The 26,202-nt window shown below is 49.7% G+C and overlaps 10 protein-coding genes across 10 annotated transcripts; 5 read left to right on the top strand and 5 right to left on the bottom strand.

Annotated features, from left to right (window-relative positions):
- The first annotated feature begins 106 nt into the window (after nucleotides 1–106).
- Nucleotides 107–1,695, top strand: FOBCDRAFT_314008 (uncharacterized protein). The gene is made up of 2 exons (XM_031181809.3): nucleotides 107–835; nucleotides 889–1,695. Exons 1-2 carry the CDS (start codon nucleotides 322–324, stop codon nucleotides 1,476–1,478), a joined length of 1,104 nt encoding a protein of 367 aa, XP_031042577.1. The 5' UTR covers nucleotides 107–321; the 3' UTR covers nucleotides 1,479–1,695.
- Nucleotides 1,696–2,636, bottom strand: FOBCDRAFT_211492 (uncharacterized protein). The gene is made up of 3 exons (XM_031181806.3): nucleotides 2,397–2,636; nucleotides 2,073–2,346; nucleotides 1,696–2,021 (listed from the first exon to the last, which is right to left on the bottom strand). The coding sequence occupies exons 1-3, from the start codon at nucleotides 2,400–2,402 to the stop codon at nucleotides 1,732–1,734; spliced, it is 570 nt and encodes a 189-aa protein (XP_031042574.2). The 5' UTR covers nucleotides 2,403–2,636; the 3' UTR covers nucleotides 1,696–1,731.
- A 228-nt stretch (nucleotides 2,637–2,864) lies between these two features.
- FOBCDRAFT_3903 (iron hydrogenase) lies at nucleotides 2,865–4,921 on the top strand. The gene has a single exon (XM_031181804.3). The coding sequence runs from the start codon at nucleotides 3,178–3,180 to the stop codon at nucleotides 4,906–4,908; it is 1,731 nt and encodes a 576-aa protein (XP_031042572.2). The 5' UTR covers nucleotides 2,865–3,177; the 3' UTR covers nucleotides 4,909–4,921.
- Nucleotides 4,922–6,006, bottom strand: FOBCDRAFT_283675 (uncharacterized protein). Its single transcript, XM_031181805.3, has 2 exons — nucleotides 5,678–6,006; nucleotides 4,922–5,615 (listed from the first exon to the last, which is right to left on the bottom strand). The coding sequence occupies exons 1-2, from the start codon at nucleotides 5,842–5,844 to the stop codon at nucleotides 4,934–4,936; spliced, it is 849 nt and encodes a 282-aa protein (XP_031042573.2). The 5' UTR covers nucleotides 5,845–6,006; the 3' UTR covers nucleotides 4,922–4,933.
- A 356-nt stretch (nucleotides 6,007–6,362) lies between these two features.
- Nucleotides 6,363–7,170, top strand: FOBCDRAFT_211487 (uncharacterized protein). Its single transcript, XM_054702798.2, has 2 exons — nucleotides 6,363–6,731; nucleotides 6,787–7,170. Exons 1-2 carry the CDS (start codon nucleotides 6,596–6,598, stop codon nucleotides 6,897–6,899), a joined length of 249 nt encoding a protein of 82 aa, XP_054558773.1. The 5' UTR covers nucleotides 6,363–6,595; the 3' UTR covers nucleotides 6,900–7,170.
- A 4,541-nt stretch (nucleotides 7,171–11,711) lies between these two features.
- FOBCDRAFT_3854 (kinase-like domain-containing protein) lies at nucleotides 11,712–15,204 on the top strand. Its single transcript, XM_059612175.1, has 2 exons — nucleotides 11,712–13,389; nucleotides 13,445–15,204. The coding sequence occupies exons 1-2, from the start codon at nucleotides 12,164–12,166 to the stop codon at nucleotides 14,898–14,900; spliced, it is 2,682 nt and encodes an 893-aa protein (XP_059463837.1). The 5' UTR covers nucleotides 11,712–12,163; the 3' UTR covers nucleotides 14,901–15,204.
- Nucleotides 15,205–15,742: 538 nt separating this feature from the next.
- Nucleotides 15,743–16,919, bottom strand: FOBCDRAFT_211480 (ATP synthase complex subunit H-domain-containing protein). The gene is made up of 3 exons (XM_031181798.3): nucleotides 16,747–16,919; nucleotides 16,603–16,696; nucleotides 15,743–16,304 (listed from the first exon to the last, which is right to left on the bottom strand). The coding sequence occupies exons 1-3, from the start codon at nucleotides 16,771–16,773 to the stop codon at nucleotides 16,039–16,041; spliced, it is 387 nt and encodes a 128-aa protein (XP_031042566.1). The 5' UTR covers nucleotides 16,774–16,919; the 3' UTR covers nucleotides 15,743–16,038.
- Nucleotides 16,920–17,399: 480 nt separating this feature from the next.
- FOBCDRAFT_283671 (uncharacterized protein) lies at nucleotides 17,400–18,836 on the bottom strand (the record flags this gene model as incomplete). The annotated part of the gene is made up of 3 exons (XM_031181795.3): nucleotides 17,400–17,887; nucleotides 17,953–18,740; nucleotides 18,800–18,836. 3 exons carry the CDS (start codon nucleotides 18,834–18,836, stop codon nucleotides 17,537–17,539), a joined length of 1,176 nt encoding a protein of 391 aa, XP_031042563.2. The 3' UTR covers nucleotides 17,400–17,536.
- A 2,095-nt stretch (nucleotides 18,837–20,931) lies between these two features.
- On the bottom strand, nucleotides 20,932–23,191 carry FOBCDRAFT_211470 (kinase-like domain-containing protein). Its single transcript, XM_059609325.1, has one exon. It carries the CDS (start codon nucleotides 22,727–22,729, stop codon nucleotides 21,182–21,184), a length of 1,548 nt encoding a protein of 515 aa, XP_059463836.1. The 5' UTR covers nucleotides 22,730–23,191; the 3' UTR covers nucleotides 20,932–21,181.
- Nucleotides 23,192–24,055: 864 nt separating this feature from the next.
- FOBCDRAFT_211468 (WD40-repeat-containing domain protein) lies at nucleotides 24,056–26,104 on the top strand. Its single transcript, XM_031181793.3, has one exon. It carries the CDS (start codon nucleotides 24,419–24,421, stop codon nucleotides 25,976–25,978), a length of 1,560 nt encoding a protein of 519 aa, XP_031042561.2. The 5' UTR covers nucleotides 24,056–24,418; the 3' UTR covers nucleotides 25,979–26,104.
- Nucleotides 26,105–26,202: the final 98 nt, after the last annotated feature.

Here is a 26,202-nt window from a genome sequence, read left to right as displayed (position 1 = left end):
CTGTCCCTGGCAAACGCGCACACTGTGATGGTCAAGTCATTATGGCGCGGCGTTGTTGCTCCTGGTATCGTCTTATTAACACTGTGCTGCTAAGCTTCCAACTGGCGTTTTTTGAATAACGAGCAACCCAGGATCTCACATCCTAAATAATCACCAATCCGCTTACCAAAGATACTCGCAGTCCTTCCCGCATCTCAATCATCAACCAGCAGCTCGTTAGATTTCTCCGCTATTCAAATATCATCAATATCAATTAACCCCGCGCAATTTCCCTCAGCTTCATCGATAAGGAGACGCGCCTGAGCGTCCAGGTCGCGAATAATGGTACGCGACTACTCACCACCTGAGTCACCGCTCTCATCGGTGGACGAGTCAGACCAATACGAAGAGGACGGCCATGAGTACGATGAATCAACACTGCGACCCTCGAAGCGCCAGCGACTCGAAGCCGGTTCAACTACATCTTCTGCTGTAGTTCCTGATGTCGAAGCCGAAGCGGTGCCTGAACCCGATCCCCTCGAGGGCATGTCCGATGTGTCATCGGATACCTCAGGCGATATCCCCAGTTCCCCGATCAATGCGCGCCTCGACGAAGAAGACTTCCAGGAACAAGTCACGAAATGCGACTGGGATGGTTGTCCAGCGGGCGACCAGGGCAACATGGACAAGCTGGTTGAACACATCCATAACTCGCATATTGAGAACCGACAGAAGAAGTATACCTGCGAATGGATGAGCTGTACTCGAAAGGGCCTACCGCATGCTAGTGGTTATGCTCTCAAGGCACACATGCGCAGCCATACAAGGGAGAAGCCTTTTTACTGCTATTTACCTGGTATAATCACCTCTGCGGATTTTCTTTTTGCGTAAGATGCTAACTCGCTGCAGAATGCGACCGGTCTTTTACGCGAAGCGATGCACTGGCCAAACATATGCGTACGGTTCACGAGACAGAAGCACTCCGTCCATCTGACCCTGTTCCCAAGTCGATGCAAGCTGGGCCTCAGGGCAAGGGAGGCAAGATAAAAATCATCATGAAGACCAACCAACAATCGCAAGGCCCCCATGACGACATGGACGATGCTGCCAATGGCGATGAGTCCAACGCCGAGTACTTTACGCCATTGACACCAGATCTCTTCACCCCTGATGAGCTTGAGCTTCCTGTTGACAAGCTGTACCGAAAGTGCCATTGGGAGAGTAAGTGGGCCGAGGAGATTGGAGATTCTCTTACGAAAGAGTGCAAAGAGTGGGAGGAAATCTACTACAAGGAGTGGCTCGAGAAGGAGGTGTTGCTTTCGCAGGTCATTAAGAGCGAGGTTAATTGGCATGAGCGACGACAGGCTATCCTTACAGGGGTTGTCGATGTTCACGTTCCTGGTGCTGTAGAGAGCGTCGAAGGCGAGAGAACAAACGGTGCGAACGCTGAAAGTGAAGGAGTTGCCAACGGGACAAAAGTGGCAGAGCTCACTGCGTAGGGAGATCTTTCACCAAGGAGCACCGACATCTTGACACCTCGGCGAAATCCACCCAGAAATCGTCGGATACCTTGACCATGGCAGGTATAATTGCACGCTTTGCACCATAAAATATTTCACGGGAAGGGAGTTGAGGGAGTTGGGTTATGAGGAAATTGGGAGCTTACCATACACGGGTTCTAATTCCCAATACAGCTGACTAAATCATGATTTAATTATAAACGATACACATACTTGCCCCCGTAGCATGTTCTTACAAAGCCTTCTTCTTGGCCCGATACGATTGAGAGTTCTTGAAAGGGAATCCGCTTGTGCTCTGGTCAAACTTGTGGTACCGGCTCGTCATGGCTGTATCACCAGCAAACAACACACAGTACAATCCAAAGGTCGCAAAGACAGCACTTCCTACACAGCCCAGTAGAAACCCCGTTTCTCCAGTCCAGGAATAGCGACCGTAGCAGTAAAAGGCGGTCGAAGCGTGGTGGAGGGTGGATATGAGGACCGCAGCGGAAGCGTAGGGAGACGGCGCGCCTTCGGGGGCTTCTGTTATCGGGGGTTAGACAATGCGACTCTAAAAAGAGAGGAGTTTGCTACCTTTGGAAGAAGAATCGAGAGGAAGAACGCCTGAGAGAACCACTACGGTAAGGCCGAGCGCAAGAAGAGCGAGTCCTAAAGAGCGGCCAAAGTACGTTTCCAAAGCTAGAGAGTTGTTAGCCGATACGATAGCGAGGAGCTGTAGGAGAGCCCAACTGGTAGATGTCTCATTGCCAGGCCGAAGAAGAGACCCGACAAAGGAGGGCCAGACAATAAGAGGAAGCGCTTGAGTGCTCAACCAGAGAAAGTTACCATAGGTGTATGAAGCGATGGCCTGGAAATTGTCAGTTGGTGAATTGAGAGCATGATAGTGAAAGCGCATACGCTCATTGTTCGAAGTGTGTATAAGTATAGTTTGAATGAAGATAAGCGAAAGGCGAAGTTACGACTTGGTCAAGGTGAAGCTATAATTGAAGATACAGGTTGAAGCTGAAGCTCTAGAGCTGATCAATGTCTAGAGATCAGAGGCTTAGACCAAGCATCGACGTCACCATTAACAAGGTATGTGCCCCATCGCATCCGGCTGGCCTTCCATCATGGAACCCCACACCCCCGAACCGAGAGGCTAGACCAGTCTGTAAGTTGTACAATGGTTCGCCACCAAAATTTATAGAGCCGCTTCTGTCTGGTCCGATCTCGCTTGTCCACCGTTCCCGCGGAGAGGCCCAGACTGTGGAGGCATTGCGAATCACAACGTTTTTATTGCCTATCTATTACTTTGGCACGGCCTGATACGCCGTCTTCGCCGTGTCCAGTCCTCCGAGGAGTTATACAAAACCAGGCCCATGTGTAAGCCAACCTGGGATTAAGTGACTCTCAGAAACATTTCATACCTTATCTCTGGGTTGAATTTGAGACCTTTTTGTTCTGATATCAGTATTTCTTCTCTTTAGTCTTCCATTACTGCAAATCTTCAGGAAAAGACTGCAGGTTTATTTGTCAGCTAGTTTGCTCCAGTCACAATTACGTCCAAGTCTCCAGTTAAAAATTCCCGAGAGGCAACTTCCACTTCGACAAGAATATCCTACCATCGACAAGCTCTCACGCTTCCAACAAGGGCCTCCTCCTCTACCTCATACAATATCTCCCCAAAACAACCGGCGCTATGAGTGCCATTCTCTCTGCCGACGACCTCAACGACTTCATCTCTCCTGGCGTCGCTTGCATCAAACCCGTCGAGACTCTCCCCGCTGCCCCGCCCCCGCAACCACAATCTCTCGAGACCGAAGTTATACTTGACGGCCAACAGCCCGCTACGAATTCGAATGCGCCCGCTCAGATCTCCCTCACAGACTGTCTAGCCTGCTCTGGATGTGTTACATCTGCCGAGGCTGTCTTAGTGAGCCTCCAGAGTCATGCCGAAGTCCTCACAACCCTTGATTCGGCCCCAGCCTTGAAGTTGGTGACAGACGATAGTGGCAAGTTCAGAGTGGAAGGTCTAGAGGAGGAGAACGCAAAGCTCTTTGTTGTCAGCGTGAGCCCTCAAACAAGGGCCAACTTAGCGGCAGCATGTGGCGGAGGCGTGTCAGAGGGCGATGCAGGGCACATGCTGGACAACCTCTTCCGTGGTCCCTCGGGAATCGCCAGTGGCGGCAAATATCATAACGAGTTCACATGGGTGGTTGATACCAATACTGCAAGAGAGGCAACCCTCGTTCTTGGAGCAGATGAAGTTCTCGGCACCTCTCAGACCGAAACCGCAACCCCAGCCAAACCCATATTAGCCTCGTCCTGCCCCGGTTGGGTGTGCTATGCGGAAAAGACACATCCCCACGTTCTACCCCATATTTCAAAGGTGAAGTCGCCACAGGCCTTAATGGGCACATTACTAAAGACGACACTGAGCCGAACGCTGGGTATTGCACCTGGCCGTATCTGGCATCTGGCTGTTATGCCTTGCTTTGACAAGAAACTGGAGGCAAGTAGAGAGGAGTTGACCGAGGAGGTTTGGGCTGAAGGGGAGACCCGGGGACGAGGAGTTCGCGACGTTGACTGTGTCATCACAAGCAAGGAGATTCTCATGCTCGCCGAGTCAAGAGGTCTCAGCTTCTTCAATATCCCCAAGACACCGCTGCAAAGCAAAAGTCTAACCCCATTCCCTGATCCAAAGCTCCACGAGTTTCTTTTCCCTCGTATACGGACCGGAAATGCACCTCGCGAAGCCGGCACTTCAGGGGGTCTTCTATATCATATACTCAAGAGCCGGGCGGCGCAGACCCCTGGCGCAGAGATTGTGCATACACGTGGCCGCAACGTTGATGTTGCTGAGTACTCAATATTGGTGAATGGCGAGCCAGTCTTCCGTGCTGCCCGATATTATGGCTTCAGAAATATTCAAAATCTCGTTCGAAGACTAAAACCGGCCAGGCCGTCTCGAATGCCTGGTGGCAAGCCTTTTGGAAGTGCTCGAAAGCCTGCAGGCAAGGCAGCCTCTCTCGAGTATAGTTATGTTGAAGTCATGGCATGCCCTGGCGGCTGTACAAATGGTGGCGGCCAAATAAAAGTTGATGACCCTGTTGTCATGGAAAGAAAGAATTACTCCGGAAATCCAGGCCCTCAAGAGCAAAAGCTGTGGTTGTCAGAGGTCGACGAGGCATATTTCTCCGGAGACGAAGCGGGGACTGAAGTTTCCGTTGTTGGGACTGCCGAGACTATTGGTGGCATTTCCCACTCATATATAAATGATACCCTGGCGCATTGGGCGGAAGTTACAGGTATTAGCTTAGATAGACTGGCGTTTACGACGTATCGTGAGGTTATTAGCAATGTCGGAAAGGATATAACGACAGATGAGACGGTGGTGCAGCTGGCCGGAAAGATTGGGGGTGGATGGTAGAAGCAAAGCATGTCGATAGAAATAATCAACTGCCCCTGTTGCCTCGATGAGCAAAGCCGAAACCTCCCCGGCCACTTCCGTCTGGTCCTTTTGGTGATCGAATTGGTGCCCGTGGTTGCAATTGCTGTTGCTGCTCATCTCGAGGAGTTACGCTCCTACCAGGGGATGAATAATCTGGCTGTCGTCTTTGAGGAGGCTGTTCAGGTTTTGGGCTGAAGTTGGGGTCGAATAGTTCGCGCCCTGAGCCTGACATGTTCTGCATTCTTCGTGGGGCATCAAATGCACGATTTTCAGGTTGACGGTTATCGATCTGTCGCGTGTCGTTGTTCCTGTATCCACCCCTTCCTCGGCCACGGCCGCGACCAGCGTATCCATCTACCTTCGGCGGGGTAACTGTGCCAGGTGATGAGGCTCCTGAAGATGGGTTTGATTCTCCGAAGATCTTGGCTCTGGCTTCTTCGTATCGACGTTGCTTTTCTTCTCTGTCTCGCTTCTGCTTTGCTCGCACTTCTTCTGGACTCATCGGCACCTCCTTCTTTGTTTCATTATCGTCATCTAATGAGAGGCCAGACATCCCTGCTGTAGCATCGCGCTTAGCGATGATGGGTTTTCGGCTGAGCACTTTGACTTGTGGTTTGAACGGGGTTGTAAGAGGAACTCCCGAGTTTGAACCAGCCTCGACGTAGTGGAAGGTTTGTGGTGCGTCGCTGTTGTATACGACCCTCATGTTAGTGACACCTGGACATATTGCTGAGGTGGGAGGGCTTACGCAGATTCCCACAACTTGCGATTCTGCTCAGCATGCTGCGCCAGGCGCTCCGATTTGGATAAAGGCACTGGCTGTGTCGGCTGTTCAGGTTCACTGGCCATCTTGTCTGCCTGAGTCTCCCAATCGTCCTCCCAGGCGTCAGGGATCACTGCGGTATTCTTGCCCATGATGAAGAGCTTTTTCTTGTGCAAGGACCAATCTTGCTTATTGTGTATATGTCAACGCCGTCGTCTTCGTCGAGGGAAAAGATGCTTGACAGTGTTGTTGGAAATCGTGAAGTTGAGCATGGAGTTGAGGTTCAGCCAACAGTTGATGTTTGTTCAGTTGGGTAGGTTGGAAAAGAAAGAATGGGACAGGCTGATTGCTGGTGGGTTTTTGGTTAAGTTAGGCCCAAAAGCTGAGCTGAGCTGAGCTGGCTTGAAATGGATTCACGACGTCAGGCACATGCATTCTTTCCTTATTTAGGTGTTTCTGCTTAAGGCCCTGAATCTAGGTAGGTAATAGAACTTGAAGCAGAAATGCTAAGACGAACAGAGAAATAAATAAAAATTGTATGTATGTACATTTTGTTATACAAGTGCCAAACCTCGTTTCTCTTCACAACTGTTTAAAGCTTGTGGTCTTCATGGGAAGATTGTGGGGTGGCTTGTCATCTTGGTGGGGTAATAACAGGTATAGGCTGGGCTGGACTGGTTTTGGCTGTTGATCTTGAAGTGCTGTTGCATCTGATCTGTTGTAGGTATATACGTAACACGGAAAACCAAGTTCTTGTCTTGTAATCATTTCCCCAAATACATTCCTACTTGGAACCGTTGTTAGAGGCCTTCCTTTCTAGCCCTTTACTGGCCATTATCAGCCTTGATTTTGTGACCAAGACTCATTCTTATCCATTAGATATCTCCCCTATTGACCGCTTCAATGGCTGGCGGATTACGTTCATCACCCATTCCTCAACAAGAGATGGCCGACCGAGCCGCCAACACAAGCTCGAGGAGAAATGCAGAAGAAACCGAGACGTTGCGCTCAAAGCTAGTTGATCAGCATATCAGCATGCGTAAGCTTTTCGGCTCAAGAATCGTTTCTGGTGTAGTCATTGACAAGTCCTCTAGTAAACTATCCAGATCCCCTGAAGCCTCGAGCACCGCTTCAGGTTTACCCCCAAGGCATTACTCCAGAGATGGAAGCGAGGTGGCTTCAGATGTTGAAAAAGAACGGTGTATGAGTTTCTGAATGCCTGCTTGAGGGGGGTGGTCTCCCACAGCGGTATGTTCAGAGCAATCTATGAGTGAACGTATTGGGAAAGAAATTCCCTCTTTCAGCCACTGATGCTTAGTGTAACAATATATTGTTCTGCTCCTCCTTATGATAGTAAATTATCTTTTAGTATTGAGTGACTTGTTGATATTACTGCAACCGTCCCTTGAGACCCTTTATGTTGGGCCGTCCAATTTCTTTTGGCCATTTGCATTTACGAGTCTTGTTGGTTTTGTTTGTATCATAAGTTGAGTAATTGATCATAATAGGACATGCCCTGGCAGGATAATCAGTTACGTCAGGCACAAAACCTATATCAGGCCTGAGCTAAAATATATCTACTAGTAGTTGACCGACTGAATAGGTTGTGAAGAGTCTCTCAGGAGTGTTTCACCATTTATATTCATAGTTGCCGTTTATTTACAATGCAGTAAAGAGAGCTCCTTTGAGGCGATGTGGCATCTTCCAAGTGCCTTGCCGTTTTCATTGTCACCAAAAGTGTATGTGATACATACTGGTTGAGCTTCATGGCCATTCAATACACAATATCGTCATTTATCATTCTCTGCTACGGAAATGTCAGGGATACACCAATCAATAGGATCTATTATGAAAACTCTGAAATACGGTCGGTGATATGCCGCGTAAATGTGATCAGCTCAGCCTGGATATAATAAGCTGATATTATGGCAGTGTCTCGGGCATGAGGCGCCATGCATTTCAGCTTACGGAACTAGTCATGCTTCATTGTGAACCCCTGGCATGCTTTACCAGTTCACTCGAGGCTAATGTTACTATGTTTCTCTGAAATTGTCACTAGCAAGTCGATGTGTCTGGTTTGAGGTGTCACAATCGGGTTATTGCCCAATAGGGCAGGGGGTTGTAACACAACAGCCACATGGGAAGGTTGCAGCAAGAGCTGGAAGTCGATCAATCATCATACTAGGATCAGGCTTGTGATGACTTAGTTGGTCGATACAATAATACAGACGAGAACACCAGACCCTGGTGAAGTCTCAGTTGTAAGTCAATCCAACCGCAGATGAGTTGAAGCATGCAACGCATCACAATCCAGAGAAGCCATGGACAATAAACTAGGACCCATATTTTGCCCTATCAGATTCTGATATTGATTGAGAATAGATCATAATGGACGCGAGCTTATGTCATCGAGGCAGGAGAATAAGGTCTCTTGTAGTACATGAGTATGCGCATCAAATCTAGGTTGAAAGACGTGAAACACGGCGCATATTGTCCTGAGTATACTGTGCTGTATGGAATTGGCACAAATATAGTCTTGTATCTGAAACAAAATTTCAGTCAAGGCACTCAGATGACTCAAGCAGCAGATCAAAAGTCAATATACCCTTGTTCAAGATAGTGGCAATAAAGTCATGTTGCAGTCGCTTACTTTGCTCCGGGCATAACTATCTCACCTACTGACCACATGCAAATGCTGGGACTCCGTATCCGTATTGTCGGTTCACCAAAGATCCGGTGTAACACATTGTAGGCAACCAGATTAATGACCAATGATTGATGCTGAGGCCGATGTTGATGCAGCGAGGCTGAAAAGCAGGGTGAACCAGAGTACACGATGTCCATGACTTGTGTTATCGGTCGGTTACCTGGCAGGCCTGGGTTCTCAGGTTCTCTGGTTAGCTGGACTAGTACCTGATTAGTGTTGAGCAATCACAGAAAAGATCATGCATGCCATGGCACGGCTGGATCCTCTTAGGCCTCACGGGACGAGGAAGTCGCCCCGAGCCGAAAGGGACCATAAGCTTATGGGTTGCAAGGCAGTTCTTGGTGCTCTATGAAGATGTACTGGAATACCTTGACCCATCACGAGATGTTCATATTCCACTGATCAGCTGCAGCAGTGCTGGAGTTGAATAAGACCCTGTTAAGTTCTGGGCTTCTTGTGTTGTCTTGTGGTGGGGCTAAGGTCAACTCGGGATATGTTCCTTCGAAATGCGTGTTGTTGGGTTATTATGATCAAACCAGATATCATAAGGCTTCACCCGAAACCTCCACGGATCTCAGTGGCTCACTCTAGACTCATGACTGGTCATACTATTGAAACAGACACCGTACAATTCATGGTTGGCAAAACGGTTAACAAATCGAGATTATATCAGACTATCAGCCAAGCCAATGCAGCACGCATGTTTCGCCAAGCCTTAGGTACCGCCGGTTGCTGATGTTGATGATGTGTAATATAAGAGGAGCATGCAATCATCTTGTTGAACCCCCGCCAGAAGTGAAAAGCCCCACCAGTCTGTGAGCGAGTGGTTGGAAGTTTGTTTCCTGTCGTCTCAGAAGACGGGAATTGCGATTGCAGATTTGCAAAGGGATCGTCTCCTCCACTTGCCGGCCTATTGTTAGGTAGCCCTTCTGGTGTAAGTCGCAGCTCGATTCGAAATACGCACTCGCACTGTGGAGTGTCTATTGTAATCTGTGGGTACGCCTCGGTAGGGTGCGTATCATGATTCAGTTGAAACCCGAACAACCTACCTTAACCAAACCAACTAGGAGTTTTGCATCTTCTAGAAGACACCGCTGTTTTGTCAGCAGCCAGAAGGCAACTTACGGTATCATGCCTGAATTCGCTGCCTTTTCAAGTTGTTGTCAAAGCCAAGTCGACAATATTGGCATGGTCCCATCAGCTCGTTTCCAGCAGCGCTGATGTCATGGACATTTCTTAATGCATCCACCTTCAGCTCCCTAGACCTATCTCCAATGCAGGCTTGACTGCAAACGTATCTTCAAACCCGTTATCGGTTCATCAAGAGGCGGGGTTATTTTCTCTACAAGAACTAAGAGCCAAGAAGCCCGAACCTTTTGGCGGATGGAGCCGAGCCGACTTCAACAGGTCAGTGTCCAACTCAGTTCATCCTGGTGGACGTTTGGGTTGTAAAGCCGAATACCGAAACACCAATGTATTCAGCCTCGCAGAGAAGACAGCAGAGGTCGCAACTGTAACACAAAGTCTAACGTAAGTTGCTGCTATTCGGATTTGAGCAGTGAGTTTAAATCCAGGATAGTAGGTGATGTAAGCATTAAGGTACTTGAGGCTGCCTCTGATGACATGAACCGTAATCAAGTACCTGAATAATGAATAATCTTGCAATCTCTCTCTCCATACAAGTACTTCAGAGCTCTACAGCATCTCTTAACGACTACCGAGCCCTCTCAAGGGCTAAATTGTCTGTTTTTGGCTTGTTTGAATTTAGGTATCAATACTTGAATTTCAAGTTGAAAAGAAAACATAAGGCAAGCTGCTGCGGCTTGTGAAGTACTCCAATCTCCCCTCCATCTTGCGCACTGTACTAACTTCAACACCCCCAAAGCCCGCGCCAGGTCACCCACGCCCACCTCACCTTGACCTTGCCCCAAAAAGACGTCTAATTATCATCTCCATCGCTTCTTTTGCTCGCACCATCTCAATCTTCCCCCTCTCCCTTTTCTCAACAATAACCATCATATTTTCCGTCGGCTGCGCTTGAGTATCGTCTCTTATCGCGACTTCATCCTACCATCGACTCGAGCAACAATCCTTGGGCCACCGACGCCCAATCCGACAACGTTATACGATTCATCTCACGCAATATACCCGCTTCGCCCCTCTCTTCCTCCGCCGCAACAATTCGGCCCTGTTTTTAAGCCGCGGCAGCTTTAATAAAGCTCCTCGCCGCCAGTCATGACGGGCACTGAGACTTCCAATGCGGGAGGAGGTTTTGATCTGCTACGAAGAGCAACTCAAGCAATGATGTCTAGGTTCGTCAATGGTTTCTTCTTCTGTCATCTTTGAAGCTACTGTTTTGCCTTGCTTTTACTCTCTTCTGCATGTTATTGCTATTACCATTTGGTGCCCTTTTCATCCTGTTTTTGGCGGGGACTCGAGATGGATATCCTGACCTCCAGCGATGTGGTGCTGCCATGCCCCTCACCAGGCGCAGTCAGTCGGTGGTGGCGACGATGACGGACTTGCAGCACTCGAGCTCAGTAGCTTCAGCGACGCCTGTTCCAGCCAGAGCTGCCATTGGATCCCTTGTTCTGCGACACCGCCCGCCGATGGGAACCCACATCACCTCACACGGAAATGGAACCGCTGCTGGCACTTACAGCTGTTCACGCAGGACTGCATCCCACTATTGGGCCTTGTTGGGCTCTATCTAGTGGACAGCAGCCCTGTAACCGCACTGCAGGACGACGTCTCGCCTTTGCGTTGGCAGCCAGAGCATGGATTCCCCATAACAGCGGTCGAGCCTTTGCCCTGGTATTGTTGGCAAAGCCTGGCAACCATGGAAAACTCGACATTATAACAGAAGCTCGCAAATACCAATCAAGGCGTCGCCGTTCATTTGACTTCAGTTCGCCATCGCAGTGGAACCGATCATTCGCCGCCGCCGTCTCGAAATCATCTTGCAGCCTTTAAAATTGGATACAGCCTGTTCCAAACGAACAAAGAAGCACATGAGCAATCAATGGCTGCTGTGGTATTCGCATTCCCCTATGCAAGAGACAGGTCGTCTTTTAGTTACTTCTCTTTTTTTCCCCTCTCAATTACAAGGACCATCTTGCAACTTTGCAAGCTCAGGTCTGACTCGCTTCAACTGTGATTGGGCCCAATCCAAAGGCTGCCCAGCCTCGGAGTCAGTCCCTGCGTTCGGCCCCGCTATCAGCTTCAGTTTTCCACGTTTTGCTCCTGGTCCAAACAATTTTGGGCAAAAGCCCTCAGGCAAAAGGAAGCTTTTTGGACAAGCCTGACCCCGGCCACAAAGCGAAGTTTTACTCGCGGGAAAGAATTGATCTCGTCATCGTCCTTTTTATTACATTCAAGTATTGAGCCTCCACTTGGTCCCTACATAGTCCGTCTTACACGGCCGCTCTCGGCAAGGCCTCGCATCCCATCCTAATCTCTACTGCTCGCTCGCTGGTCCTGGCGCTTCTTCCGCATCCACACCGGCGCGAACACACCACTGGCTACCAAGAGTTCCAAAGGCCTTCCCATTCCGTGTTTTTCTCGTCATAGTCGCATCGTCAGAGTCCACCTCTTCTGTTATTGCCCATCTTCTCTGGTGGTCCCTCTCGGCCTTTGCCCTGTTTGCCCTCTAGTTGACGCGCTTGGCAACCGTCATGAACTAGTGTTCCCACTTTGTTTTTTTTCCCCGCGCCGCTGCTTCGGCGTAGAAGCATTTATTCACTCACTGGAAATCTTTTACAAAAATGCATGGGGTTATTAACAAAAACGTCAGGTCTGCGGCAGACGAGGATGGCGCCGATCACATTGGTCTCGAAACTCCTCGATCCGGTGTAGCTACACCTCAACCCGATCTACAGGACAAACGCTTGCCAGGAATCATGAGCTACTTCGGCCAGGTTCGTAAATACCCTTCTACGCCTTCGTCAGATCCCAATTCGTCACAGAGTGATACCACTCTAGACCGAATTTCAGTTGTGCCCACTCCACCAGCCGGCCTGCAGTTGCAGGCACACACCGAAGGCTCTCCTCGCGGCTGTGAGTCCTCGGCTTTGGATCGTTCGCTTCTTCAACATGAGCGTCCTGGTTCCATGCCAAGTACCACTGAGCGGGATGAGCATAACCTTTCGGACCCCTACCCAACCCCACCCACTTCTCAGCCCTCGTCTTCGGGGGGTTCTATCTCCCAGGACATGATTTCTGCAGACTCAGGGGCGCATGGCAGGGCTACGGTCGAGCAAAAGTCTCTTACACAGCAGTCACAATTCAAGAAACCCACAGCCTCACCATTCACCACCACCCACTTTCAAACTTCCAATGACCCATCACTACCTGAACTTGACTCCTCCAAAAACGCAGCACCTACCAAAGACTCCATTATTCCTTCGCATCCTGAGCCCAGTACAAGTTCAGGCGCCTGTTTAGCTGCTGCCCCCGGCAAGTGGCATTTTCTTAATGGACTCAAGGAGCTAACTCGTATGACGTTCAAGAGCGGCAACTCGACTCCTACTCGAGCAATGTCGGCTGCTCGACCATCTGGCTCCGATAGAGCCCCTTCCTCCGGGAGGACCAGTCATGACGGTGCTGAAGTCAGCGGTACTCAGACTCCAAGGAGTTCTGCCGGTGCCCAGGCGCCTGCCGCCAAGGGAAAGCTAACAATCAAGATCAATGAGGCTCGTGGGCTTAGGAAGAGTCGGGACCCTTATGTTGTTGTGGTTTTTCAGCGTAGTGAGCTCATTTCTGGGGGTCCTCACCACATCGATGAGGACGACAACCTCAGTGTCGAGCCACCTCCGGCAGCTGGTGGCATCCCTATCCAGCGATCAGGCAGTGACTCTGGGCGTCCCTTGGCTATTCCCATGAGGAGCAGGCAAAGCAGCAACACCAGCATTAATGACTACGGCTCGTTCCGTAACCGATCCGGAGGTCAGCTTACATTCACCAGCCCAAAATGGGATGCCGAAGCCGAGTTGTAAGTTACCTTCTGTGGACAGTTGTGTCTGAGACTCACTACTGACACTGAGCAGCGACGTTGTGGACTATGATATGCTGGTCGATGTCTCAGTTTATGATCATGGAGCAACAGGCGATGAATTTCTCGGCCATGTTGATTTTCAGGCTAGCAAGGATCCTGGTGCCACCGTCCAGGGCTGGTTCCAGCTGCAAGGACATGCTGATACCATGGCAGAAAATGCGCCAACTGGTGAGATCTTCCTCGAGGCCATCTACCACAGAGCAGAGAGGAAGCAATTTGGCCCCACTGATTTCGAAATTCTTAAACTCATCGGCAAGGGCACTTTTGGTCAGGTGTATCAAGTGCGAAAAAAGGATACTCAGCGCATTTACGCTATGAAGGTTCTGCAGAAGAAGGTTATTGTGCAAAAGAAGGAAGTTGCCCATACCGTGGGAGAACGAAATATTCTGGTTCGGACCGCCATGTCCGACTCACCTTTCATCGTTGGTCTCAAGTTCTCTTTCCAGACACCATCAGAACTCTATCTCGTTACCGATTATATGTCTGGAGGTGAGCTATTTTGGCATCTACAGAAAGAGGGTCGGTTTGATGAGAAACGAGCCAAGTTCTACATCGCCGAACTGATCTTGGCCATTCAGCACCTTCATAATAACGACATTGTATACCGGGACCTGAAGCCTGAGAATATCCTCTTGGATGCTAACGGACATATCGCCCTTTGTGACTTTGGTCTTTCCAAGGCCAATCTTACGAAGAACGACACTACCAACACTTTCTGTGGAACAACCGAATACCTTGCGCCTGAGGTTTTGCTAGACGAATCTGGCTACACCAAGATGGTGGACTTCTGGTCGCTTGGGGTTTTGGTCTTTGAGATGTGCTGCGGCTGGAGCCCATTCTATGCCGAAGATACGCAGCAAATGTATAAGAATATTGCCTTCGGCAAGGTGAGGTTTCCTCGAGATACCCTCTCTCAGGAAGGAAGGAATTTCGTCAAGGGACTCCTCAATAGAAACCCCAAGCACAGACTAGGTGCGACTGATGACGCCGAAGAACTGAAGAGACACCCCTTCTTTGCCGATGTGGATTGGACTCTTCTCTCCAAGAAGCTTATCACTCCACCTTTCAAACCCAAATTGAAGTCTGAGACAGACGTCTCATACTTCGATCCGGAATTCACGACCGCGTTGGATCAGAATGGCTCTCTGAACGAACGTGCTGCTGCGTTGGCCCGAGGCTATGCCGCTTCGACTCCTCTTTCTCCTTCTGTTCAGGCCAACTTCCAAGGCTTCACGTTTGTTGACGAAAGCGCATTAGATGATCATATGCGAGACCGAGCAGGACTCGTTGATGAAGATATGGATGATGGACAAAATCACAGGAACCGCGATAACGACGATTGGGACAATCTCGACGACATTGACCTCAGGAAGGCAAACCGGATGAGCGGGATCGTGAAGACTGGACATGATGAGCACATGGTGGGGGGTTCTCACTTTGACGTATAATGCGGCAACTCCTTTTTCCTGCACAGTATTATTCAAATCAAGCTCCACGGCGTTTCAACCATGCTGGAGATTGATCTATCTCTACGTGTCATACAGAAAGCAAAAAGTAATATTTCGCAAAACCAAAAAACTCACCTCTTCTTCCCCAGTTTTGCATGTGGGTTACGGATGTCTAATTTGTGGAATTATATGCATCGAGGCCGGCTGGTATTGCATTGCATTGGTCGTCGAGCTGTACGGGACTGATGGCGTTTTATGGTTGTGGAAAATGAGAAGAGAGAGAGAGAACGAGAAACAAAAAATAGGAGGATCAAGTCTATTTTGGTCGATCCCTCCGTTGAGGGCCATTTTCCTTATTTTGATTCCCAGCAATAACAGGAGGGCTATATGAGTAATGAAACGAGAATGCCACAGCTATTCTTGAAAGCTCCCTGAAGGGAAATCGGTCTCTTTCGTTTTATTCTAGACTTGTCCTTGTTGGATATAGTAGCCTGTGGAAGAGTTCGAGCCCAGCCTACCTGCCTTCTCCGTCTTGTGGTTGTCGATGACGTTGATTGCCACCTGACGTCGATAACCAAGAGCTAGTGCAGCATAGCTTAGAGGATGAATGATGTATGACATTGGATTATATGAGAGTATTCGGGGGAAGTTGAAGTCATATGGATACATCATTGATGTCAGAGGGCATACGAGGCTGATCGGCATAGGCCCTGAGGCCCTGCAACGTCAGGTCGGCAGCTTGAGAGGTAAACGCACGGTTAGTCAGATATCACCAGGAGATAGACATATTGTTTCGAGGTTCTACATGCAACGAAATATATATAGTCACTTGGAAATGATCGTTATAACAAGTTGCGTGTGCTTCATTTGACGTTTGCATTTCGCAATTAGTTCCTACGGGCAACCGAAAAAAAGGCTGAATTTTAGGAAAATGTACACAGGATTCTTATCCCCAATCCACTTGCTTCTGCTTCTGCTTTCTCCTTGATCGCTCCGGCTCTTCTTCTCGGGGGTGAGTTGGTGTCAGCCTCCCTCTTTTTGCTATTCCCATGAAACGGCGGCTGGGCGGTGAGAAATGACCCCCAAAATGTGCTGCAGTCAGGATAGTCTATGTGTTCCCAAAGGTAAGAAAAACGCTTTAGTGGTGAGCCTCATCCTCCTCCTCAGCCTCAAGCCAGTCGGCAACCTCGGGGGTACCGGACTGGGCAGAGCTGTCCTGGCCCTCAATCTCAACGGCCATGCTCTCGTACTCCTTCAGGTTGCCGGCGAGGTCGGTCTCCTCGGGGGAGGCAGGTGTCTTGGGGACGTTGAATGTCTGGACGTTGCCCTCAGCATCGGACTCCTTGACGGCGGGGATCTTGTAGGCCTTGAGCTCCTTCAGATAAAGCTCCTGGACGAAGTCGGCTGCGAAGGTATGATGTCAGCAATTGAACGTTGATTCGGTCAAATCATATTTGGGTTGATCGGATAACGGCTTGTCAATTTTTATGAGAGATGCGAGATTATATAGCCAAAAGTAATTCGAACCCTGATTGATATCTCGTATTTGATGCTGGTTGTTTGGCGACGTCGGAGCTTAGGTGGAGTGCAGATTCGGGTATAGAAGGACAGGTCCGACCGGGAGAAATGGGCAATCGAGATGTATTCGCGACATCCAAAAGGATTGACCGAGAAGCATGGAGCAGCGTAGACAGAGTCTTACCTTTCCGGGAGACAGTGGGAGCAATGAAGCCCCTCACCTGAACGGCATTGGGTCTGGCGACACGAGAAACAGCCGCAACAGCGGAGCGAGCGCGCTATAAAACCATGAGTATTTTTATCGTCTAGGCCTGATTTTTGTTCTCACCGAAGCCCTGGAGAGTTGAATGAGCATTTTGAATGGCTGGTGGTGGCTCAATTGAGGGGATAACTCCGGGGGAGATGGGCGAGAGCGAGATCGAGGGCGAGGACGATTGAGGGTTTTGGGGGAAAAATCGTGAGAGGTTGCACTGGACCATGCGTCTTCGCCCCCGGTTAGAGCGGTTCGGCCTTGCTATCGTGGAGTTGATGCCTCAGGTTTGAGTAGGAAACTGGGTGGCTGCCGGAGCATCACGGAGCTGTCGCACGTGACCTTTGGGAGGTGTGATTGGCCAGGATTGATATATCTTGCATTGGACCCTCTCTGCTCCGGGTCTATTCACTTACACGGAGATCAGCCAGTATGGATTTTAATGCTCAATTTGTTCGAAAGAAAATATCCAACTACTGTAAACTGGTAGAGTCTTGCTTATTACCACACTCCTGTCGACAGCTCTTTCCAGTTGTCGCAATTTGCTATATTCGAATACCAACTAAGCAACAGCTTCCAAAGCCTTATGCTAACCAGGTTGCACAACACAATGCTCACCAAAAATGTTTGATCTAATGATTTCAGCCAGTCTATTGGTATGGTATATGCTAAGTCAAAAAGTTTCAAGGTAACAAAAAAGAAGAAGAGAACGATTGACATCGCAGTTAAAACATCTTGCCGATTATCAGATCCAGTCGCGATGGACTGAAGATCCATGGTATCACAATTCACGAGTCCCGATATCCGAAACACCTTCTAAGCATTACAGCCCCGCCATATTACTCCTCTTTTAGGTTGACGAGGCAGTTTATCGTGCCTCCTCCTGAGACATCTGCGGAGAGATTTGCTTGGCACGAGAAGCGTTCCTTCGCCTCTCACCAATAAAGGCAGCAGCCAGGTAGAGGATGGCAGCGATACCTGCAATGACGGAGTATGCGATGATGTACGCAGTGGATGAGTTGGCAAGCTGAAGACCAAGGCCTCCGTTGACGATACCGATGATGATGAGAGCTCGGCCGAACCAGACGTGAACATGGCTGACAACTCCTCGCTTGCGGTGGCTCACAAAGTACCGGTGGTGCATGTAACCAAGGACAGGCTGCAGGGTCATCAAGGCACAAACAGCAGTGCCCATTCTTGTGTGAGCTTGTTTTCCCCACTAGATTCGCATGTTAGTACTGATAGACAGGTTCCGATGCGAGCGCATCTCAGGGAAGAACTTACGTAGCCACCATCACGAGCATATACGTATCCAAGGCCGAATCCAGCCCACATGAGGAGCAGCATGACAACTTGCCAGCCCGCGTGGATGAGCCACTTTCCAAGCATGGGCATAAGGATGGCACCCAGAGGATATCCAGCAATGAAGACAATCGACATGATGATACCGTGAGCGCGCAGAACAGTTTTGCTGGGGCTGCCACTTCCGTTCTGTGTCACAGCACCGCCAGAGCTAGAACCAGAGTTTGAGTTGGTGTCTTCATTGCTGCCGGTGAATGGGTTGCTGTCAGAGCTCATCGTGGCTTTGGAAAAGTCAACGCTGAAGTCGGCATGCGTGTCGTGCTCAGAGATGCGCTCCTCCATGCTTGTCGAGTCCAGGGAATTTCCATTCTTCCAAGCTGCAATCCACGAGCTCGTGCCCTTGAGACTAAGGTCAACACAGTTGTTGCATCGAATGTTGGCGATCATCTGGTTGTCCTTGATTCCAGAACCGTCGAGGAGCTCGAGTCCGCTTCGCTTCGTGTACTGGGGCATGACCTCGCCGACACCCCTCCTTGGGCTCAGGGTGACATTGCCGTTGCCGTCTTGGTAAATGATGAACATGTTGGATCCAGCCATTTGGGATCCAGTGCCTAGTCCTGCCCATTGTGCGGATGTTGGTGCCTTGATCTGGAAGTAAAAGCTGCCAGATCCCGCGCTTGCAGAAGCCTCAGGGATACCCCAACGGAAACAGACGTTGCCATTGTCCGGGCAGAAAGAGGATGTGACAGCGAGTGCACTGCTGGCAGCAGCTAAAGGAGGACTGTTAGTTGGATGGGAGAGATGCGTTGAGTTGACGGGGACGACTTACAAAGCACCGCTAATGATGCGCTGAAAGTTGACTTCATGGTATTATTGGGAATGAAACAGAGACAGGTGAAGTGAAGAGAAGGGAATTATTTTTTACTGCGAGTGAGGAGATTGAAATCTTACATGAGGGGGACAATGAAAGCACTAAATATAATAAGCACAAACAGAGTACAGCTGGAGATAGACCAGGGGGGCATTCCTATATTGAGACGATCGTCCACTGGGCTACAGACGCTACGCGCCGCAAAGCCACGGCAGTGCTGTGGGATACAAAGCCTGGTGCCGGTGGTACGGGGCGATTTACAAAGTCGAATACTACCAAGGAGGCCCGGCAGATGACATTACAAGTGCCGCCATTAGTTAGTCTGGCTCAAAGGGACGGATCCCTTGAGCCCAAGGCTTGGACCCAAGGGAAGGGATCGATGTTGTCGTCAGCTCTTTTGTCGGATCCGCCCTGGTTAATCCTTGTCAAGCATGAGATGAAGGTATTAACTTAAGGTTTCACTCACACTGCCACAGCCCAGACAGTTATCCATGCTATCCACGCCAGTGAATAGGCTTAAGCCATCGAGGGTTTCAGTGCCGAGATGGCGGCAGTTTGCCCGCTTAGAGGCTTCAGGGCACAATCACGACGCCGGAACGATTGGTTAGCGACACATCTCTTTCAGTCGAGGCATCATGATGTTGAAACTGTCGCCGTTGGGAAGGTGTGTTCTTGTGCCTTTCTATCCGTTATCCAAACAAGAGGGAGAGGCCTCCTCTGTTTCAGTAAACCTCTTGGTGTTCGAATACGCGCTCAATTGCTCGATATGATGCATGCCCAGCCTGCCAGTGCATATGTACAGCAAGGACTCAATCACTGAAAAAGGCTGTGATAACACGCTTGCAAGGACTGGAAGAAATGGCGGCCGACCCCTACAGGGATATCTCCGCAGGTGAGATCTGGGCTGTCGGGAAGGCTCTCTTCTTTGACTAGGCGCCCAAATCAGGCAAAAGATCTGATTATGCTTCTCTCTCGGGTAGATTGGTCAATCCGACAAAAGACAGTCATCCCACGGCAGCAGCGTTATCCCACGTGGAGTACCGAGGTTTCAATGTGTGAATAGCCTCAGAGGTCCACGTCAGAGTCTACCATTGGCAGTATCGTATTTTGTTTGATGAGGTCACATTAACAATTCTCTTCTCTCCCATTCCCCCAGGCCCACGGCTACCCCAAAAACGGGTACTATAACCAAGCTTCAGCCCAATGACATTATCCCAATTTGCAACACGACGCTACAAGGGTCTGGAACTCTCCTCCAAGTCTGATCAGTACTTCTTTCTTAGCCTCATGAATACGTCAGCTCTTTCAACCCAAAGCTTATTCTCTACTCTAATTCTCTCCGAATAAGGCTATGGACCTTAATCTTTTCGTACTAGGGTTCTTGGAGGTTTGATTATTCGATCATCACAAAGCAGCTTCATCGATGATGCCAAGAAACGCAGATGCAGTCTGATAGTATCGTCTCAGTCGACGGCATGCAATAGTCTACGCCTCGTGCATGATGATTGCGCGGCCCCATTTCATGTTGCAGTTGCACTCTGGACGATCAGACCAAGTCAGGACTAAGCCCTCGTCGACTCTACAAAGCCTATTCATGCAGTCTGTCACTGTTATCGTGGCCTGATGTGATGATCGAGCCGATCTTCAGTCTGTGACGCATTCGTTTAATCTTGTAGATATTGGTGTTGTAGTTGTCACCCATCGATGCACCTTATTCCAGCGATAAGCTCAGTCTTCAAAGCCGGCACGGTGACTATTCCTAGTTGAAGACGCGTAAGGCGCCAATATAGCAACTCAGACAAACCTGCTCAAGTGTCCCATTCTCACCCTTCTGCATGTTATTCCCGATTATGTGAGATCATGTTCTTCCGTCGTCAATTTCCCCGTGTCTTTGACTGACAACCAAATCATCACAACTGCATTACTCGCCCAAATACGAAGTCACGGTCATGCTCTTACAACCCAACAAACACCAGCCTGACGGCTAAGCCCCCGGCTAATCATAGCCCCAATCCGTTATTTGTCACTTGCCCCGGCTGTTTGCACGTTTCGGGCAGTTATTAACACCCTAGTCGATGGCAAGGATCAAGTATAGAAACGAAAACTCTATTGAAATCTACAATTCGAATGGTACTACCAGACTGACTTAACAGATACTACAGTACCTTCCAACGGCCATTGAGGCCTGTCTCTGTTGTAGCTGCTCTTTCTGTAGGTAACGCAAAACCACACCAATCAATACGCAAGCATCTTGAATAACACCAATGCCTCTCAATCAACTCCCTTTCCCCTGTCTTTATAGTCTATAGTCACCATTTCTCTCCTCCCGACAGTAAACGATCAGGACTGGGCAAAAGCCGCGAATCGATCTTCATTCAACAGGCTTGAAGATGCAACAAAACTAAATCCTCCAAAGAGCTCATCCTTAGGGAGACTTCGAGGCCAGGCCTCCTTGTTTGGTAGCACCGGGCTGATGGACAGCTCTGTAAACTCTGGGGCGAAGTTCTCGGCTAGCTCAGGGTCCGTGATCATGGGCTGAATCGGTGGCTCAAGCTCGCGCTCCGCCAGCTTCTTCCAGTCAATCTTGCGGAAGAACCGGTGTTTCTTCATCGTCGCCAGATCCTTGGGCATCGCGGCACCGAGACGCTTGCTGGGGTCCTTGCGAAGAAGTCGGGTGAGTAGGTCTTTAGCATCAGGGCTCAGGAAGTAAGGAAGAACCAGCTTCTGCTTGACGATGTTGTCTTGGATCTTGGCGTGGTTTTGGCCACGGAAAGGTGGGTTTCCAGTCATCAGGTCGTATCCGAGGGCTCCAAACGACCACCAGTCGACCGCCTTTCCATACTTCTTTCCAAGGACCACCTCGGGCGCCATGTACTCGACAGTTCCCAGCATCGAGTTGCAGCTCTCATTCTGGTCGACCGAGACCTTGGAAAGACCAAAGTCAGTCAGGAGGAGATGGCCTTCAGCGTCTAGAAGGCAGTTCTCCGGCTTGAGATCGCGGTAGACCACGCCGAGATCGTTGTGAAGGTGAGAGATGGCTAGAAGCATCTCCGCCATGTAGAATGCGGCCACATCCTCCGAGAACATCTTTTCGGTGTTGAGATGGGTGAAGAGCTCACCGCCCTGTCCGTATTCAAGAATGAGGTATAGTTGCTCTTGGTCTTGGAAGGCATAGAACAGCTTGACAACAAATGGATGTCTGTTGACGGACTCGAGAATCTGTCGCTCAGTCTTGGTCTGCTCAACGAGCTTCTTGTGGACGACAAGCGAGGCCTTCTTGAATTGCTTCTGGGCGTAGAGTCTTCCAGTCGCGCGTTGCTTGACGAGTAATACAGTACCATAGGTACCCTTGCCAAGACATCGCAGCTGTTCAAAGTCCTCCGACGTCATCTTACGGTTTGGCGCAAGGCCGCCCTCTAGGGTTTCGAGATATCCACTACGCTCTCGAACACTCTCGCTAGCAAAATCGTGCTCGAGGTTAACCTCGTAACTAATAGAGCTGTCTGAAATCTCGCTACCAGCCTCGCTGCGAACATCCTCTCGACTCTGCGTACGGCTGATCATTTGCTTTCGAAACTCAAGCGCCAGTCCTTGTTGACTTCCAGCACGACTCATGGAGTGGCATGGGGACCCTCCATCGAGGCTCAGAGGCTCCATCTGCATGCGCAGTTTGGCGATGCCCGACATGGCGGGCGAGGGATGGGCGCGGAAGGTAGGGCTGCAGTTGGCACTCACGACATCGTTGATGATGAGGTTTCGGCCGGGAGTCTTGCGCCGCGGAGTAGGGGCCTCGCTGTGTCCGTGGTCGGAGTCTTCGTCGCCCGAAGTAGCAGGTGTAGTCTGGAATCCGCGGACGGTAGTGACCGCGGCAGGTGCCTGGCTTATCATGGTGGGCGGTATTTAAAGTGGTAGTCTGAGTTTTGGGGGTTAAGGAACGGCACGGTTATGCTCTGATAACTACACCACGCAGCACTCGCCCAGCTCAGACAGTGGACAAGTGCAGATAGTCGTGCTATTCAAGGGAATCCTCGTCGGCGCTCCGGATCTGCGCGGGGCTGTGATTCGAAGTGACGCTCGATCTCGTAGAAGTTCGCGACACGCATCTGGTATCGGAAGAAAGAAGTACGGAAGACGGCAGGCTTTGCTATATGCATTTGGCAGCGGATAGGTGTCGTGGGTATGTTGAACTGGTGTTCACCAAGTGTGGTGTGAGGGAAAGAAGAGAGAGGGAAAGGACAAAGAACGGGTCCTTCCAGTATTAAATCAAGTAAGAAAAATAAAACAAGGATTTTTTGGTGGCCATAGCCCTGCGCCCATTTCAGCAGGTGCGCTGTAACTCCGCGATTTTTTAGGCTTTTTTTATGCGGTTTTGCATTGGCTGCATATGATTCAGCCCGCCTTGGTATCGGCTGGGCCGCCGCCTTCAATGAAACCCCCTGTCTTCACAGCCCGAGCGTCCACTTGGAACGCGGGGAGGAATTAAAGGCTCTGGGGCCCTAGTCAGCGGGTGTTGCAAACCACCACTCAAGTTTGGGTGTTATACATAAGATAAACCCCTGAGACTAACACAACTCATGACAGGTCAGGGGACGCACTGCATCAAGACTGTCGAACCTGGCTGCTGGAATCCGGAATTCATTAGTTCGAGTCGAAGCCTAAGACATGGACCGTGAGACTTGAGAGTAACAAACATTGTCGCATTAACCATAATTATATTTGCCCCTTTTTGTTTAATTTGTGGCTGTAGAGCATAGACTTGTTGCTCCCTTGGCTGGTTCTGTGCTATCCACGGGAGGCAGCGAACAAACCTCGAACGTGACCCTTTCTCATTCGTCTGCCAGATTCTGTTCTTCATGTCAGCATCACAAGGCATGAAAGGTGACCGAGAGTCTTGAGACACTGACATCACCAATAACCTGACAGGCCTGGGCCATGCGGTGATCGATCCCGCAAAAAGCGAATGGTTGGTCTTCGTTAAACTTTTAGCTTGTGATTCTTGAGGGCCCATTAAACATTGGATCCTAACACCTAGCCAAGACCAGGGTGAGAAATACATAGGACTCAGGTCATATAGTAAGTTTTTAACCTAACCTCCCAACTATCTTTAAAAGTAGAATAACATAGAAGAAAAATGAATTATGTATTATAATAATTAGGGCCTTTTTTATTCGTTCATTCGTTGGTTCTTTTAATAGTGATATTCTTCTTTTTTCTTTTCTTTTATTTTTTTTTATTTTTTAAAATACATTTTTGACACAAATTACTCCCAGGCTGATCTCTTGTCTCTTAGGCCCGGGCCATCGTCGGCCACCGGCGAAATAAACTGCCGACACAATACGAGAGCTTCAAGGTCGCGTCTGGGAAATTTCACGTCTACCAATCCAAGAGCGCGCGCAAAACGGCAAGGCTGCAACTACCATAGCATCAGCCCTCGACTGACAAAATCCGATATCTCCCTTTTCAACTGTTGAAAAAGAAAAGAAAGACCCCTGTACAACGACAACCATTGTCAAACTCTTCACTGCTTGTGCACAAGCGAAGCTATCATTTACCCACGTTTGGTCATCTCCAGCCAAGATGATGCACCCATCGCGGCAGGCGTACGTCGAGGACGCCGAGCCTCAAGGAATCGCATTGGAAGATGTCCCCGATGACCATGACTACGATATTCCAATGGGCGGAACAGGTGTTCCATCTGAAAAAGCTTCCGCCATCCTCAGCCAATTCAATCGCAAACGCCTAGCAGCAACGATAGCAGTCCCTACCGATGATACTCGAGTCCGCGCAAAGCTTCGAGATATGGGTGAACCAGTCACTCTATTCGGAGAGGCACTTGTGGATCGTCGGGATCGATTACGGGAACTTCTTACCATCCAGGCAGAGATGACAGGGTTGGAAAATGGTGATATCACGATGGAGGACGCTGGAGACCAGGATCAAGAGGAGGAGCAGGAGGAGGAGTTCTACTCAAGAGGTGGGCCTGAACTTCTACAGGCGCGGTTAAAGCTTGCTGAATACTCTCTGCCGCGAGCCAAGAAGAGAGTTCAATTTCAAAAAGTTGAATCCACGATCCCTCTACGCACCCAAGTCAAGTTTCGCAAACAAGTAAAGGAGAGATTACAGGCATTCGAACTCCAGGGCAGTCAGACGGTTGGCGAACGTCATGTCAGCATGACTCGCATATCTCCCAACGGCGAGTTGGTCGCTGTAGGCAACTGGGGTGGGCAAGTCAAGCTGGTCGAAATACCAAGCTTGAACCAAAAGACAACCTTCCGCGGTCACACCAACAAGATTAGCGGCTTATCTTGGTTTCCTGGATCTACCCTACCAGAACACAATGTTTCACCTGACACCGTTAACCTGGCGTCAGGCGGTGCCGAGGGCTCGATTCATTTATGGTCTCTGAACCAAGATACTCCCCTGTCCACACTCGAAGGACATTCACAGCGAGTGTGTCGTATCGAGTTCCATCCCTCTGGACGTTATCTGGCCTCTGCTTCTGAGGATACTTCATGGCGTCTCTGGGATGTTGACACAACTGCAGAGGTTCTCCTTCAAGAAGGTCACTCAAGAGGTGTCTACGCTGTCAGTTTTAACACTGACGGATCCTTACTCGCGAGTGCTGGTCTGGACAGCATAGGTAGAATCTGGGACTTGCGTTCCGGACGTACCGTCATGATCCTGGATGGGCATCTTGACGGACACATAAAACCCATCCATGCGCTGGACTGGAGCTCTGATGGACACAGGGTACTATCTGGCTCAGCTGATGGTTGGATCAAGTGTTGGGATGTTCGAAAGGTGCAAAGGACAGGCGGTATTGGTGCGCACACCAGTGCAGTCTCTGATATGCGTTGGTTCAAAGGTCTCGACGATCCTCTCACTGGTGTTCCACCTGGTGTTGACGATAAGGGCGCACAGCTACCTAAAAAGTCGGGCACCTTCTTCGTATCAAGCGGCTTTGACAGAAATGTCAAGATCTTCTCGGCAGACGACTGGACACTGGTGCAGACGCTCAGCGGCCATACAGGCCCAGTTGCCAGCGTCGACTATAGCAGGGACGGCAAGTGGGTTGTCAGTGGAGGCCACGATCGCACAGTCAAACTATGGGGTCGCAATGATGGCGAGGGAGTCTAACGTTAGGGTATTGCTGACGAAGAATAGATCTGGGTAGAATAAGACAAACAAAAGCTACTATGAGATACCCCAAAAAAATTCATAATAATAGGTAGCCCGAATAAATAAAAAACGAAGAATGAACAATCAAGCAAGCGCCAATAGTCAACAATCATCCAAAACGGGCCTTTTCCTATTCATCCAAAGTGGGGGGTTCCTATTGTTTCATCCGTTGAATTGAGTGT

This window comes from Fusarium oxysporum, chromosome I (genome assembly GCF_013085055.1).
Source record: "Fusarium oxysporum Fo47 chromosome I, complete sequence".
In the NCBI taxonomy this organism is placed as follows: domain Eukaryota; kingdom Fungi; phylum Ascomycota; class Sordariomycetes; order Hypocreales; family Nectriaceae; genus Fusarium; species Fusarium oxysporum.
The sequence above is the reverse complement of the archived record's forward strand: the minus strand, read 5'-3'. Positions and strand labels throughout refer to the sequence as shown.